Source organism: Lacerta agilis, chromosome 7 (genome assembly GCF_009819535.1).
Source record: "Lacerta agilis isolate rLacAgi1 chromosome 7, rLacAgi1.pri, whole genome shotgun sequence".
NCBI classification, from domain to species: domain Eukaryota; kingdom Metazoa; phylum Chordata; class Lepidosauria; order Squamata; family Lacertidae; genus Lacerta; species Lacerta agilis.
Window position 1 is genome coordinate 25,291,528 of NC_046318.1, and position 15,563 is coordinate 25,307,090.

Sequence of the window (15,563 nt, forward strand, 5' to 3'; positions counted from 1 at the left end):
TTGCAAACAAAAATGGGTGGATTAGAAGAAACGCACACTAAAATACTGCTGAACTTTCATAAGGACACACACACACACACACACACACACACATTTATGAAACTGATCTGAAAATGTGGAGAACTGAACTTAAGACTGAAAAAAAAATAGAAACAGAAAAATCACAGTTGACATATTCGAGCCAGTGTAGTGTAGTGGTTAAGAGTGGTATACTCGTAATCTGGGGAACCGGGTTCGTGTCTCTGCTCCTCCACATGCAGCTGCTGGGTGACCTTGGGCTAGTCACATTTCTTTGAAATCTCGCAGCCCCAATCACCTCAAAGAGTGTTTGTTGTGGGGGAGGAAGGGAAAGGAGAATGTTAGCCGCTTTGAGACTCCTTCGGGTAGTGATAAAGCGGGATATCAAATCCAAACTCCCCTTCTTCTTCTTCTTCTTCTTCTTCTTCTTCTTCTTCTTCTTCTTTTATCCCTAGTATTTATTCCCCAAAGCAGATTGCATGCTCATAGGCTCTCCTAGCCTTCATTACCCAGCGAATAATCTTAGCTTAATGGGGTCTCCAGCAGGCATGTCTACCAAACCAAGAATATCTATGATAGCGAACTAGTCTTCCCTGGAACCTTTCAGAGAGGAAAGTGCTGCTGAACATACGTAGGGTGCATTTTGCTCACAGCTGAAGCACTGAGCCAAGTGGCCCCAACCCCACTATTTTATAGGGATCATAGCAACAAAATGCACAATAGTTTTGCTATCCTACACTTACAATGTGTAGAGTAATCCACTCTTTAACCGTAATTTAATTATTTCAGCAAAAGTTGAAAAAGCAGAGAAATCACACAGGTAAAGATTACACATCTGAAGCACAGCAAAAAGGCTCAGGAAGAGCAAAACTCAGCAAAATCTTTAAGAGGGTTTTTAAAACCTATTTATTTTAAGCTGCTTTTCCTAATTTAGACCTTTATTTGATGAGCTTAAATTAAAGAGCTGTTTTAGAATGTATAGCTCTATTTTTTTTAGCAGCTGGGATCTATACTGCTGTTTTATTTATTTTTAACTGGCCTTTCTTTTTTAAATAATTGTGTGCTGCTGTTATTTAAGTTGTCTGGATCTGTTTTGAATTGCATTGCATTTTCAGGATATGCAAACTGCCTAATGTAGATTGCACTAAACACTGTGGCCTATAAATGTAAATAAATAAATAGAAAGAATACAATACATTTGACAGGGAAATGATGAAAACAAAATTTACATGCACTAAAGCTATAAAACTGTTATTGCACAGAGACCAGAAAAGCAAATTATGATCATATGACTAGCCCATTAATTCCAGTAGGTCTTACCGCCAGGTAATAGCGCTCTGAGAATCCCGCTTTGTAAATGTTTGGGTACCAATATCCCTAGCAGCATCTCCTATGGCACCTGGGAAAGGTTTCAGGAAATGACCTCAAAAGGTCATAGATGTGGGACTGTTTCCTCTTCCTGCACTCGCACTGCACTTTTTGCACTCGCTCAGTCTCTCCTATACTGAACACACACTCTGAAACTTACCCACATTTTATTGGATACTAGGACTGGACTAGGGCTGGGCAATATCATCTTTCAACATCGCGATATACCACCAGCCGAACATCACGGTCTGGCAATATACCGCGATGTTGAAAAAACAAGCTTCATTGGCCTCAGCCGGGTGAAATTGCTGCATCTCTCACCATGGGAGCTGAGGCAGTTTCACCCCAGCGCCTAGCGGGCTGGGACAATGCATCTTGTTTGTACGGCTCAGCTGGGGCGTGAGAGGGCTCCCCATCCCCGGCAAGAGCCATCCCCAGTGCTGGGGGGAGCAGCTCAGCTGATGGGAGCAGCAACCACACAGTCCTCCGCCAAGCAGTTTAAAGATGCAGAGGGAAGAACAAGCTGTATCAGTGTCTCGCCCTCTGTGGAGTATGAGGGCAGAGTGGGATGGCAGTTTCACTCAGTGATATATCGCTGGTGAAACTGCCACCACTCCTGAGTCCCTCTGCTAGCAATGGTTGCTGGAGGAAGTCACTAGCAGAGGGACTCAGGAGCAGTGGCGGTTTTACCAGCGATATACCACTGAGTGAAGCTGACATCACAGTCTGCTCCTCATACTGGTCCTGTGTTACATATACATATCAGACCATACCTTGCCTGGACACCCTCACTCCATCCTAAATAGAGGAGTTTTTTTCTATAAGCAGTGCAACAGTCGCTGTTATAGGTGCCTTTTCCCCATTGATGTGGTAGTCATGCCTGTACCATTCTGTGGCCTTGTCTTTTATTGCTCTTTTAGATGTGGCAGCCATCTTTGTTAAATCCCCACCTCCCAGCAGCCATTTTATGACTGGCGTCCATGGCACTTTCTCAAAAATTCAATTCACCCACTGGCCCAAAAGGGTTGGCTATCCCCAGCCTATGGGAAGCCCAAATTCAAGGCATGAAGTCAGCATTTCCCTCGACCTTTTCCATAAAACAGACACAACAGGGCTTTTTTTCAGCCCGGAACTTGCTGGAACTCAGTTCCAGCATGTCTCACATGGGTGCCATTGCCATTATAAGAGAACAAGGGAGGCGTTCATGGTGAGTTCTGGCACCTCTTTTTCTAGAAAAATAGCACTGGACATAAATATTATGAAGTATGAGTAGCACCATTGCGTGCATGTTTCCAGCATATTTCCATTCAAAGCGGCCCAATCCGGACCTGATCACTGCTTGTGTGCATTTTAAAATGAAATGCAATGGAAGATGCATGCATGTGTCCTTCATATCTGACAGGATGTGTGAGTAAATGTCATTAATCCTTCAAAGGATGGGTACAGGTCTTATGGCACAAAATCATACATTGTATCAATGCATCAGCTCACAGTGTCTGTTCTGCTCTCCTCTCCGATCAACCAACAAGCAACGGTTATTCCAGATGTGAGGAACCACCGACCTTCCAGATGTTGTTGGACTACAACATCAGGGACAATGGTCAGGCGTGATAGAAGTTGTAGTCCAACAACATCTGGGTGGTCACATATTCCCTATCCATGAATTTATTCACTAAAGCACTGTATACGGCTTTAAATACCACAGCAATCGCACAAGGCTCTTTCCGCCGGAATCAAAAACATTCAGGAGCAGCGAGGAAGCTCATGCTTATCAGACAAATTTCTTCCAAATCAAATGATTCAACCAGTTGCAGACATTTGTCTCCATGCCGCCAGAGCCAATGACACATAACAATTCTGCCCCACGCAGCATGCAAAGGGGATCGGAATATCTATGTACACTTCAGTCACAAAACAGAGCCTCAAGTGCGCTTGGGTTTATTCCAAAATAATCCAAATGCTGCTTTTTTAGCAAATGGGGGTCAATGAAGCTCAAAACTCAGACAAGGATTTGAGCATTCATGTGTTTATATACACCCACTCGTTCATTTATTATTCTAAAGCTACTTTACCCAAATCGAATTACATAGCTGACAAGCTGCATAGATAAGAAAAATGCAGACGAAATCTAAACTCAGCTGACAATGCTGCATGATATAGTACATTATATCATTTGGCATTTTTCAAATGAGTGGATGAGGTTGCATTGGGGCGGATGGGGCAGGAAAGACGAGCCTGCACGTACCTAAACTGTACCTTTAACAGGAACATAAAGGAATGTATTCAATATACGTATATGTAGCCCAAAGGAGAAATCACTGGGTGTGTGTTTTTTTTCTTTTCTAAATGCTCAACCATCAAAGCAAAAGAGAGCATATTGAAGAAACTTTGCTTACTGTGTGTACACTTTGGTCAAAACAGATCTCCACATCATAGAAATTCCCATGGTGTCTGACGGGCAGTGTGGTTGCAGCCCACTGCTGACCCTCTGCTTTAGACCAATCAAGCACTTTACCACCAAGCTGTCCGCGGAGGGAAACCTTGAGAACGTAGCTGCCTTGTGGAACTTTGTCTTTAACACCACGTAAGCATTTCAGCTGGATCTGAATGGGCTGAGGTTTTTGAGACCAGTCAATCTAATGGAAGAATAGATGGGTGTTAGTGGGGAGAAAATACAAGAGGAACACACTTGGCTTGCAATAGTAAGAGCACACAATCGAAAGTGATCTGGTTCCAGTCAAGGCCGTGCCTGCTCTTCCCATGGCTTTACCAGGTTTTATATGAGCGATGAGCTGCACATGCTTATGAATGCCCTTCAGATCTTCTGGGGGTTTCAAATGCATGTGCCCAGTGCATGTAGGGATATTGAAGACTTGCGTGTGCAAGTTCAAGCCCTCCCCACTTTAAGCCACCACATCTTTTTGTGAGCGTTTGAATAAAGCTACAGTCAGCAAACTCTGCCTGCACAGGTAAGGAATTCTAGATGATTTGTTGTATCTCCTCGTTCACAGCTTTGGACCATTCATAGAACCGTTGTGTTTTTCTGTAGAACTACCAAATTCCACCTACTAAAAGGAAACAATGCTGACCGGACTCTTACACAATCATTTCACTGATCCTTAAATTGAAGAGGCACCCTAATCTTGCAGGGGATTTGCGAGTTGATTATGGTCCCAGGTTTGTGTTATGGGGTCAGGTTTGTACACCACCGTGCCACACCTCCCTAATAACATGCAGTTGGGGGAGGGTGAAATGATATCATCACATCTGCATTTCTCTGCTACCCACAAGCAATGGGCAACAGCACACTTTTCCTGACATGAGGGCATGCTTTTCACAATTTATTCTACAGCCATGATGGCTAGAAGTGGGGGAAGTTTCAAGAAAGCCCTGTGGTCACATTGAATTTCTCACACACTGCATTCCCTTTGAATAGGCAGCAGGCAGGTGTGCCTCCAGTAGGTTCCCTGCAACCTGCTGCATGCCTTCATGCAGGCCATTCTAGAGGATGAAGGGGAGGGCCAGAGCCAATCCAGGACCCATTGGATCCTGAGCTGGCCTAATGCCATCACATGGTGGCAACCAAGTACAATTGCAGGTGCAGCAAATCTGCCTTCTGCACATGAACTCTCCTGACCAGGAGGCTCAGTGAGGCTATGGATGTGGCAGCAGCCCCACTATTAAGTTCACCGGGTAGCAGCTGGGGTTAGGACTGCACCACAAATCACCACAACAGTGATTTGGAGCTTTTCCTTGCTCATTTCAAGGTAAAGCAACCAATTGTGAGAGAAGGTGCCTCACAGTACACAGCGTATTATTTTAATATGCTTCGCTTCCCAAAGTGTTTCAAAGCCTCATGATCCAAGCCCATAGTGACCAATAATCTCCCTCCCTTCTTTTTTTTTAATCCGACCTTGGATTTATATTGGAAGAGACAACATATTTCCATATAGATAGAAAGCTTGTGGAGTTTAAATTAAGCAGTTAAATAAACACTTGAAGCAGTTAAACCTCTTCTGGGTTTTTTGTTTTGTTTTTCTCAACACAAACCGTACTTAACAAACTAATCTGAATGACAATTATTTTCATTTAAATGAGAAAAAAAATAATTAACAATGGAGATTTAACATTAATATTTTGACTATATATATATATATACACACACACACACACACACACACACACGAGAAAAATTAACATCATGTGAATGAAGAAATAAGACAATCTTTCTAAAACCTCAAGGCAGGATTACTGATGCAGGCAGTCTGAGTTATTAAACACATTCTAAATTAAACGCCTCTATGAATTTTATACTGAAATATATTTTGATAGTTTTGCATGCCAAATGTGACATTTTATATTTCAGATTCATCTTCTGTAGTAATTTTGGAAATGTCATACAAACAAAGATTTTGTCATTTACCAATGGAATTACTATGCATGGCCAGTTAGCCTTCTCTCTTTCTGGCTCTCCTAGTTGTTTCAAGTCAGCAAGCCATAAAAAATCTTTATCTCTCTGAAACACAGCAATTTGGAAGATAATCGAATAGTGACTGGGGGGCAAAAACGCCAGTCTGAGGAATTATACCACAATCTCTCTTGCATTTACAACCTTCCCTCAAAGCGAGTGTCAGTTGAGTAGGAAAAGGAGATAGGAGATTCATCATATCTCAAGCTTGTCTCATTTACATGGTGGCAATGCTGCCTTCCCTCATCTCTCCCAGAAAGACTTTGCTTGGCCAGTGCCGAGGAAGTGTTTTGAAGAACTCCAGCCTTGCCCAAATGATTCATCGTTAATGCTTTTAGACATTCCATTTAAGCATACAGTTGCATCTGCTGGGATGCATACATTTAAGCCTGATGAAAAACTAATACGTTTATTTTTAAAAAATGGGAAGGGAAGGGATTTCATACGAGGGAGTCAATATAATTGATCTAGTCAGTTTGCAATTTATATTAGGAAAAAGAGTATGTACGTACACACACACACACACACACACACACACAAACACGACTCACCTCCTCAAACTAGAAGACACCCAAATGCCCTGGTTAACACAACGCCAACTACATGCCCTCTTAAACAATCCAGCAGCAAAATCTGCAGCAACCAGACCCCTGACAACCTTTGAAAACCTCATCCAAACGACAAAGGGACACGGCAAAGGGATGGTATCCGCAATATACAAAATACTACTCCCATGAACTCCCTAGACGCAATCAAAAAACAATGGGAGGATGACATAGGATATGAAATCAACCCCACCCAATGGACCAGAATGTGGTCTAAACCCCCCTTTAAATCCATATCAATGAAAAGAAAAGAACTCACCCTGAAACTAATCTACAGGTGGTACCTAACGCCAAGAAAATTAGCGCTAATATGCCCAGGAACATCACCAAAATGCTGGAGAGGGTGCACCTCCACAGGCACATACCTCCACATGTGGTGGGAGTGCCCCAAAATCCAACTATTCTGGACAACAACCATATGAGAAATAGGTAAGATAACCAAGAAAGTGCTAGAAATCAACCCAGAATTGGTCTTACTAAACATCTTCCAAGACAATAATGCCCACTTACAACACAAAGAACTCATAATCCATCTACTCTCAGCAGCCAGAAACATCACAATCAGATACTGGAAAGCCCTGTCAGGAGTAAGCATGGATCAATGGTACAAAGTAGTATGGGAAACAGCCCTACTAGAAAAACTAACCAGTAACCTGAAACTGACATGGGGACTAACAGAAGAAGACACCTTCACCCCAGTATGGTTCCCCTTCATCACATAAACAGCCCAACAAGACAATGACAAAAATCTACCGACAGCATACAAATCAATATGGCTAACCTGACCATAAACACTCACCCACCCCACTCACACAGGAAACCAAAAATCACCACAGCCAACCACAAATGAACAATCACACCCTACGCCAACCCCGACTTCTCTCACCGCCAAAGAAACACAAGCAAACAACATAGAACCTACACAAACAACGCTGACACCAAACCCTACATATATTAAGTAAAATAGAAACATCGTCACCCACCCCACCCATCTCCCCATCCCACCCACCTCTTTCCCCCTTTTCTTCCTTATGTCTCAACAAACGAAACTGACTTGTAAAAAAATACGATTGAGACATTGCACTACATTTGTAAATCAAGAAAATCTTTAATAAAAAAAATACTTAAAAGACTCACCTCCCAGCAAAGACCTGCTGCTCCATTAGATCCATTATTCAGTCCTGCAAGGTTACTAGACTTGGCTGCGGTCCCTTCATTCGGTGCTGCTTTCAACGCCCGACTTTCTTCCATGCTTCAGCGGCAAAGGGAAAGTGCGGGTGGGAAATTTAATAAAATGCATAAATTAAAGAAAGTGTTGACCCTTGAAACCTACATGCATTTTAATGCATTCCTTAAATATATTACAAAGAATGCAGCAGTGATGGGAGTATTGCTGTTCAGGGCAGATGGATGTTTAGCTTTTGACAAGTGGAGAAGGAATAAAATGGGATAACTTTGGTAATGACACAACTTCCATTTGTCAGTCTAGACTGGTGCCAAAAACACAATGGGCCACAATCCAGCAAGCACTTTAAGCTCATATTTACTGGCCCATGGCCATGAGGTATCGCTCACAGGACCCAGGGAGCCAAAACAGGCTTGTACACCAGACAGAACAGGAAATTGGTGCTGGAACGACAGCAGAGCATGGACAGAGAAACCACCAGTGAACTGGTGCTGCAGCAACATCACAACTTGGAAAGAGATGCCACCAGTGAACTGGTGCTGCAACAACAGCCCAGCATGAATGGAGATACCACCCACATGTGGATAGAAACAGGCCAGCTATCTTCACGGCCAAACTAGAGTGTGACCATCCACTTCCATTGAGAATAAGTAGCTTCAAGCTATGAAGCACTTCTTCTCATGTCATAGATACTTGATATATGGTGGTGGAGGAGGAGGGGGGGCTTAGAGGAGAGGTTTAAGAATATTTGAAAGGATTCTGAAATCCTGGCCCCTGTGGTAAAGCCTCACACTCAACCTAATTTGACCAAGAACGGCTGACTTTATTTGACCAAGAAGGACTGACAAATAATGAACAAGGGGAGATTTTGCAGCCTTTTTTTTTGCTCATTGACTCAACTAAAAAGCTTCCCCTAAAGCTGGCACAAGATAAACAAAGTTTCTGTGTTCCTAAAATAATTCTGTGTCCTGGTTGTAGAGGAAAGTTTTTGCTAAAGATGTATAATGATGGCGCCAGGCAGAAAAGGCCCATTCTCATGTTGCCACCCTCCATCTTTCACAGAAAGAGCACATGGAAAAGGGCTTCAGGTGATTATTGCAGGGTCTGGGTCAGTTCATATGGGGAGAGGCAGTCCTTGAGGGACTGTGGTCCTGAACCATTTAAAGCTTTACAGATCAAAACCAGCACTTTTAACTGGGCCTGGAAACTAATTGGCAGCCAGTGCAGTTGAGCCAGGTTTGGCATTATATGCTCAAATTGCCTTACTCCGACGAGCAACCTGGCCGCTGAATTCTGTACCAGTTGAAGTTTCCGAATTGTCTTCAGAGGCAGCCCCACAATATATATATTGCAGTAATCTAACCTCTAGGGGCACGGATGGTGCTGTGGTCTAAGCCACTGAGCCTAGGGCTTGCCGATCAGAAGGTCGGTGGTTCGAATCCCCACGACGGGGTGAGCTCCCATTGTTCGGTCCCAGCTCCTGCCCACCTAGCAGTTCAAAAGCACTTCAAAGTGCAAGTAGATAAATAGGTACCGCTCTGGCAGGAAGGTAAACAGCATTTCCGTGCACTGCTCTGGTTCGCCAGAAGTGGCTTAGTTATGCTGGCCACATGACTCGGAAGCTGTCTGCAGACAAACACCGGCTCCCTCGGCCTATAGAGCAAGGTGAGCACCACAACTCCAGAGTCGTCCGTGACTGGACCTAATGGTCAGGGGTACCTTTACCTTTACCTTTAATCTAACCTCTAGGTTAGATGAAGCATGGTCTCAGAAGAAGCTGCCCAAGTACATATTCTAAAAGTAAGCATTTACAAATGTAATAGTAAAGTGTGCCTCAAATTTTAATTGCAGGGGATGGAGAGAGAAAATGCTTCAGCCATCACAAGTATGGGAAACACAGTCCTAAATAAACACCTCAGGATTTTTTCGGCATCCCTTTCTCGCTTGACCTGAAGGTTAGACAAAGCTTAACCTAATTTGCCCTAGAAGTGGAATTGAGTCAACTTGTATTGTGAACTTTATTATTTAAAAGAGAAAATCTCTTTTCCTAGGAAGAATGGTCCGTTTGAAACTTTGTACTTATTTAGTTTCCTCATGATGGAAATTATTTCACTTAATTTGGTTAGAGCTACATTGACACAGGGGTTCATTAGGACACCCATTTGCTTGCAATTCAATTTAAAATTAAATACACTTTGTTGTGGATTTTATTACTTTTAAACTACTGTATCTATTGCCTTTATTAGCAGCTAATACACAATTATGAAGGTAAACAGTTTTCATTACACTGTTTGATCTCTTTTAGGGGTGCAACATTTTTCTCCTTTTTCTTTCACATAGCCAGAAGTTGAATTCTGGTGAGTAGCAATCAATTTAGCCTCTTTTCCTACCAATGAAACCTCATACGCATTTTGAATTGCCATAATAATACATTTTGGCTATCTTTTCAAATTTTGCCAGTTCTATTATTGGAAACGCAATGGAGATTACAGAATCAGCATACCTGGTTATCCTTCAGCTGTAGGTTAAGTGAAGGTTATGATGGTGCAGATTTGGATTTAAATATTTGCCTCCCCACTTTTTGTTTGCTGAGGGTTAACTAAGTTGCAGAACTGGCTTTCTCATCAGTAGGTGTCACTATAGTACTATTTGCACAGCTAAGAGACCATGCTAGAGCACTGAGTGGCAAAAATAAAGGAGGAGACAGCCCAGGAATACAGATGGTCTTCCACTCATCTCTCTGGTAAAGAGCAAAGAAACCTATCCAGCTCTGTGGTACTAGACTGTGCTTATTTTATATAAAAAGGCAACCATTGCTATTATTTATTTTGTTAAGTTGCTCTATCTTGTCCAAGGCAACCCAAAGCGACGTACAACAATTATGAAGAAGACAGGCTAGATAAAGGAGGTGAGGTGACCTACTGTTCTGAAACATAATAGAAGACGTTTTCTAATTTTGAACACAAAAGTATCTAAGGAATGCTAAAAATGTACCCAGCCATTTAGGTTTCTCTAAATGAGGCGCTGCTGCTATGTTGTTCTAGCTGAATTCACAATCACAGAATCATCTGGAGAGTAATTCCTTACCCTAAGAAACCTTGTCCCATTCCTAATTGGATTGTGCTCTCCAATTCATTAAGCACCGCAAGTACAGGAGAGAGATGTGTATACTGCAGCATGCTAGTTTAGGTGGGAAAGATGAGGCTTTTGACATGGTAATACAGAACAAAACGCCTAAAGCAAGTGGTATGTTTAATAATGAAAACCCTAATCTTTCAAAGAAGCAAGCCATGTCACACCTTCTATATTGCTCAGTATCAGCAGCCGCCCCTATACCAGTAGAGCCACAATCCTGGTACCAGTTACACAGCAGATAATCAGGATGGAGATGGGGCAGGGCTGTGTTGGAGTCAAGACTGCCCTGAGATGCATGGATGGACCAGTGGGAGTGTTTGATTGGTTCTGCCAAAGTGTCTGTGGAACCCCAACATAGCTTCAGCTTCGCCATTGTCCCATCCCCATCCAGACAAGTTGCAGTGTCACCCAGGGATGGGAGGTGGGCCCCACAGCTCTGCCCCACCACACCAAGCGTTACTGCCCTGCACTAGGGCCCATAGAAACCAGCATTACAGTTTCTAATGGTTTAAGCCATCGTCAACTGCACTCAATTTTTAACAAAAGTTAAATACTAAAGTTGATGTCAGGGGCTGGTCTGGATTGGAAGATTGGGGAATGCAATCACAGGGAGATCAGCTCCTAACAGAAGAGAAGGGGGACTATTCGTTCACACACACACACACACACACACACACACACACACACACTGCTTCCAATGCTTCCAGAAGCAGAGAGACAGGCAGACACAGAAGCTGCTCAGATGAGAGAGGAGCTACCCAGCTATGAGATAGTAGCTAAGCAACCAAAAGGAAGGGAGCAGCTGAGCGATACATCAATAGAGAGTGGGGGGAGAACCCCCTCCCTCTCCCTGAACTTGGAGGTCCAAGCATGTCACAGAACAAAGGAGACACAGGGGAGAAGGAACTTCCTGTTGGCGCACTTCTTGCTGCGGAAGTGGGGAGGAGTCAGAGTAAGCAACTGATATCCTTGCGAAGGGTTGCCTGTCTGTACTTGCAACATAATGCTGTAATAAAAGGACTATAAATCTACCAAATGCTCTGTTAATTCTTACTGTTGAGCTACCAGAAGGGAGAGAGGAACTTGACAGTTGCTAGCAAAGGCTTTACATTAATAGCACTGGCATGGTATATACTGTGGTACCTCAGGTTAAGAACTTAATTCGTTCTGGAGGTCCGTTCTTAACCTGAAACTGTTCTTAACCTGAGGTACCACTTTAGCTAATGGGGCCTCCCGCTGCTGCCACGCCACCAGAGCACGATTTCTGTTCTCATCCTGAAGCAAAGTTCTTAACCCGAGGTACTATTTCAGGGTTAGCAGAGTCTATAACCTGAAGCGTCTGTAACCCGAGGTACCACTGTAATAGGATTCTCAGGTAGAAAGCAATGGAAGGGTTAAAGACTTCTGTTGCTAATACATACCTTCCAAAGATTTTAGGAAGCCGCCTTCTGAACTCCTCTGTGTGCTGGAAAATGCCTTTAGGTTTAAAACCCTATACAAAAGAACATTTGAACTGTTATAATTCTAATATCTTTTTCGTATAATTTTTTTTGCACATTTTCATAAAGTCATTGACATAATTTTAAAAGACTATCTTCCCTTCCACCTATAATATGCATGTCTTTGGTATAGTTTTCTTACACACCCAAATTGGACATTATGCTAATTGTGTGAGTGCAGTTAATGTGTCTAGTTCTTAACTGAAATCGCAACTGTGACTAGGGCAGGGTGGGTGGACCAGAACTGAGACTGGCACATTGGGAAGGTTTTAACCCTTACTGTATAGGTACTGTTATCTTGATTAAGCCCCCACAGCTGCTATTTGCCCCTGGGAACAACCTTACATTGATTTCAATGGAATCTTTTTGGTACATATAGTATAGCTATTGCGTGATCATAAGAATTTACAAAAAACAACAACAACACTTCCTTCTTCAGAAAAAGAAAATCAGTATGTACACATTTCTATCACTTCTCTTCAACAAATCCCAAATTCAGTTATGTAAATATAACACTGATTGTTTCAGGGTTGTACAAGATAAAGATAAAGAAGATGCAAGTAGTTTAAAAATACTAATATTTCCCTCACGAGAAAGCAATTTATGTAGTCAGAATATTCACTAGAATACAGTATGCAGACTGGTGTGTGTGTGTGTGTGTGTGTGTGTGTGTGTAAAGCTATTGTGCTGATGTTCTGTGCATGTAGAATAATCATTGTTATGTCGCTCGTCAACTCTTAGGAGGAAACTTTCTGAGGAAATCTTCGTGTCTTCCATATACTAATATTAACAGCATTAATATTAATAAAAGCATGTGTTGGGTACTGCATATTGAACTATGCAATGCCTAGGAAGGCATTGTCTAATACAGATAGATGCTGGAGATATGATGCTGGAAATGACTGCTGGGGCATAAGATGGGAGCATAAATATGCAGTTATTTTTTTCTTTGTGGTCTGAAGCTGTTATCTGTATTAATTTTAAATGGGCGGAATCCTTGATATTTGAGGATGTTTGTGTACGTTGAAATTATATTCCTGTAGTATGGCCTTTGGCATGGAATCAACTTGATCCCCTCCCCCTCTTTCCATTTCCTTTTGTGATGGAACTCCTATTTGGGGACTTCCCTGGCTTTTTTTCTGGCACACATAACACCAGCCTGGATAGTTGGCCTTGGTGAAGATTTGATGCTTTCTTCCCTAAACAGTTTTTTTATTTGAGTTTCTATTGAAATGGGGCTGCACTTTAATGTTGTATTTTAATCTTGTTTTTTAAGTTGTATTTTAATCAATTGTTTTTATACCTGGCGTTAGCCGCCCTGAGCTCAGTCTTGGCTGGGGAGGGCAGGGTAAAATGTAAAACCCTTGCTACATTTTAATGTACTTCTTATAAACTCAACTTGGTTAGGACATTTGGCAAGAATATATCAAGCCATAAGTGCAAACTAAGATGGATGTGCTGATTATTAATAATGTGAACTGATGGGTCCCCTCTCTTTATTCTAATTCCTTTTTTTTAATAAATTCACAATAAAAAGTGGTTTCCGCTTGCCCTACTCCTTTGCCAGGGAAACCCCACTCTTTATCAGAGCAAAGGTCAATACAGAGAAAACCTGAATTGCCATTTTGCCTGACTGAACACTAAAGAGTGGTTTTCCCTTGGAGAAAGCAGCAGGACAAGGCTGTGGACAATCCTTTATTGGAAGTTTTTAAGTAGAGATTGGATGGCCATCTGTCCTGGAGAGTGTTATTGGGTTGTTCTTGTTTTTATTTTGATTATGTATTCTGTGTTTTTATATCATGATTTTATCCTGCAGGTACAGAGCAGTATACAAATTAAATAAATAATTATTATTATTTTAGTTGAGATTCCTGCATTGCAATGGGTTGGACTAGATGACGCTTAAGGTCCTTTCCAACTCTGCAATTCTATGATTCTATGATAAGAGGAAGTGTGGATAAGATCTGAGTTAAACCAAAATGGACAGAAAAATGGTGGGTACCTTACACCATGTCTACTCAGACATTAGGTAATTGTGTGGTCTTAAACCCAGGTAATTAGGATTAGAGTGTACTCTTAGGTTGCAAACATAACTGGGTTTAAGTCAAATCATGATGTCAAACTCATTAATGGCATGAAAGCATAATTAGAAGTATTATTTTTCACATAAATAGATATTTGTAGATGTTTATTTATGTCTGTTTTATTTGTATGATATTTGTGAATAAAAAGGCAGGGTTTTGAAAATGAATTCAGAGAGAAAACTACATCAAAGGGCTGGTGGAATACAGGATCTTCTCAAAACTACAAAACAAAACACAGAGGATATATCTGCCTGACTATCTGATTATCTGAATATAAAAGAGTTTGAGGATCTTTGAATACTACTGTAGAGGCAAAATTGTTTGGCTCAGGGAGAGATAAAGGCACTAACATTATGCATCTCTGGTGTTTCCCGCTGTCAAAACCAGAGCAATATATATTTTACCACTAGCGTATTTTTAGATGGTTCTATATTTGCATATCTTTCTATTTTAAGTGGTAGTGGTATGTCCAAGTGGAGAAGATTACAGACAATTGGGGCAGGAGGTAGAAACCTCCAAGGTATCATGTTAAGTAATGTAATACCTTTGAGTCAGTACCTGAAGGCAAGTGACAAATCAATTAAGACTACCATAAAAAGGTAAAAACCCAATTAAATAATTATCTCTTCCACTTGCGACTATTAAGAGCTAATTAAATTCTATATGTTCTATTACATGTAGATTCAAACCCTCCCTTGCCAGTTAAGGAAAGGTATTCAATGGTTACAGATGAGACTTCATAAACATTCAAATGCCTTTTGTGATAGGCTACGGCATGGGATTTTGTGGTAAAAATTAACTTTTACTGATGGCTGCATTTAAAAAAAAAATCAAACCCACGTATATCTCATGGCATAAAAAGGCATTAGACTGAGAATTTATTGCTTCTATGTATTTGTTAGACTGTGTACCACAGTATCATAATTATTATTTTTCATAAAATGGTGATGCTCTTGAAAAGTTTAAAGATTTTAGTGATATATTTAAGAGACAGGATTTTATCTTCACAGAATTATTATTATTAAATTGTTTTTTGTTGTTATTTGATTTTATGTGATGCCTATACAAGGTGCCCCAGGCAACTCACAATTATAGACATTTGTTTATTTTACTTTACTTATTATTAAATGTTCCTCTCTCCTTTCCTCCTAAAGGAGCGCAGGATGGCAAGCATCAAGCGATAAAACGATATAAACATCT

General features: G+C 41.4%; 1 protein-coding gene across 1 annotated transcript in view; it reads right to left on the reverse strand.

Annotated features, from left to right (window-relative positions):
- Positions 1 to 15,563, reverse strand: part of OFCC1 (orofacial cleft 1 candidate 1) — a gene marked incomplete at its 5' end in the record, with an annotated part of 94,110 nt that overhangs the window by 62,328 nt on the left and 16,219 nt on the right. Inside the window, 3 exons of the mRNA XM_033154646.1 lie at positions 3,783 to 4,022; positions 7,597 to 7,711; positions 12,202 to 12,272. Coding sequence (XP_033010537.1) covers positions 3,783 to 4,022; positions 7,597 to 7,711; positions 12,202 to 12,272 — 426 coding nt within the window. The remainder of the gene's footprint in view (positions 1 to 3,782; positions 4,023 to 7,596; positions 7,712 to 12,201; positions 12,273 to 15,563) is intronic.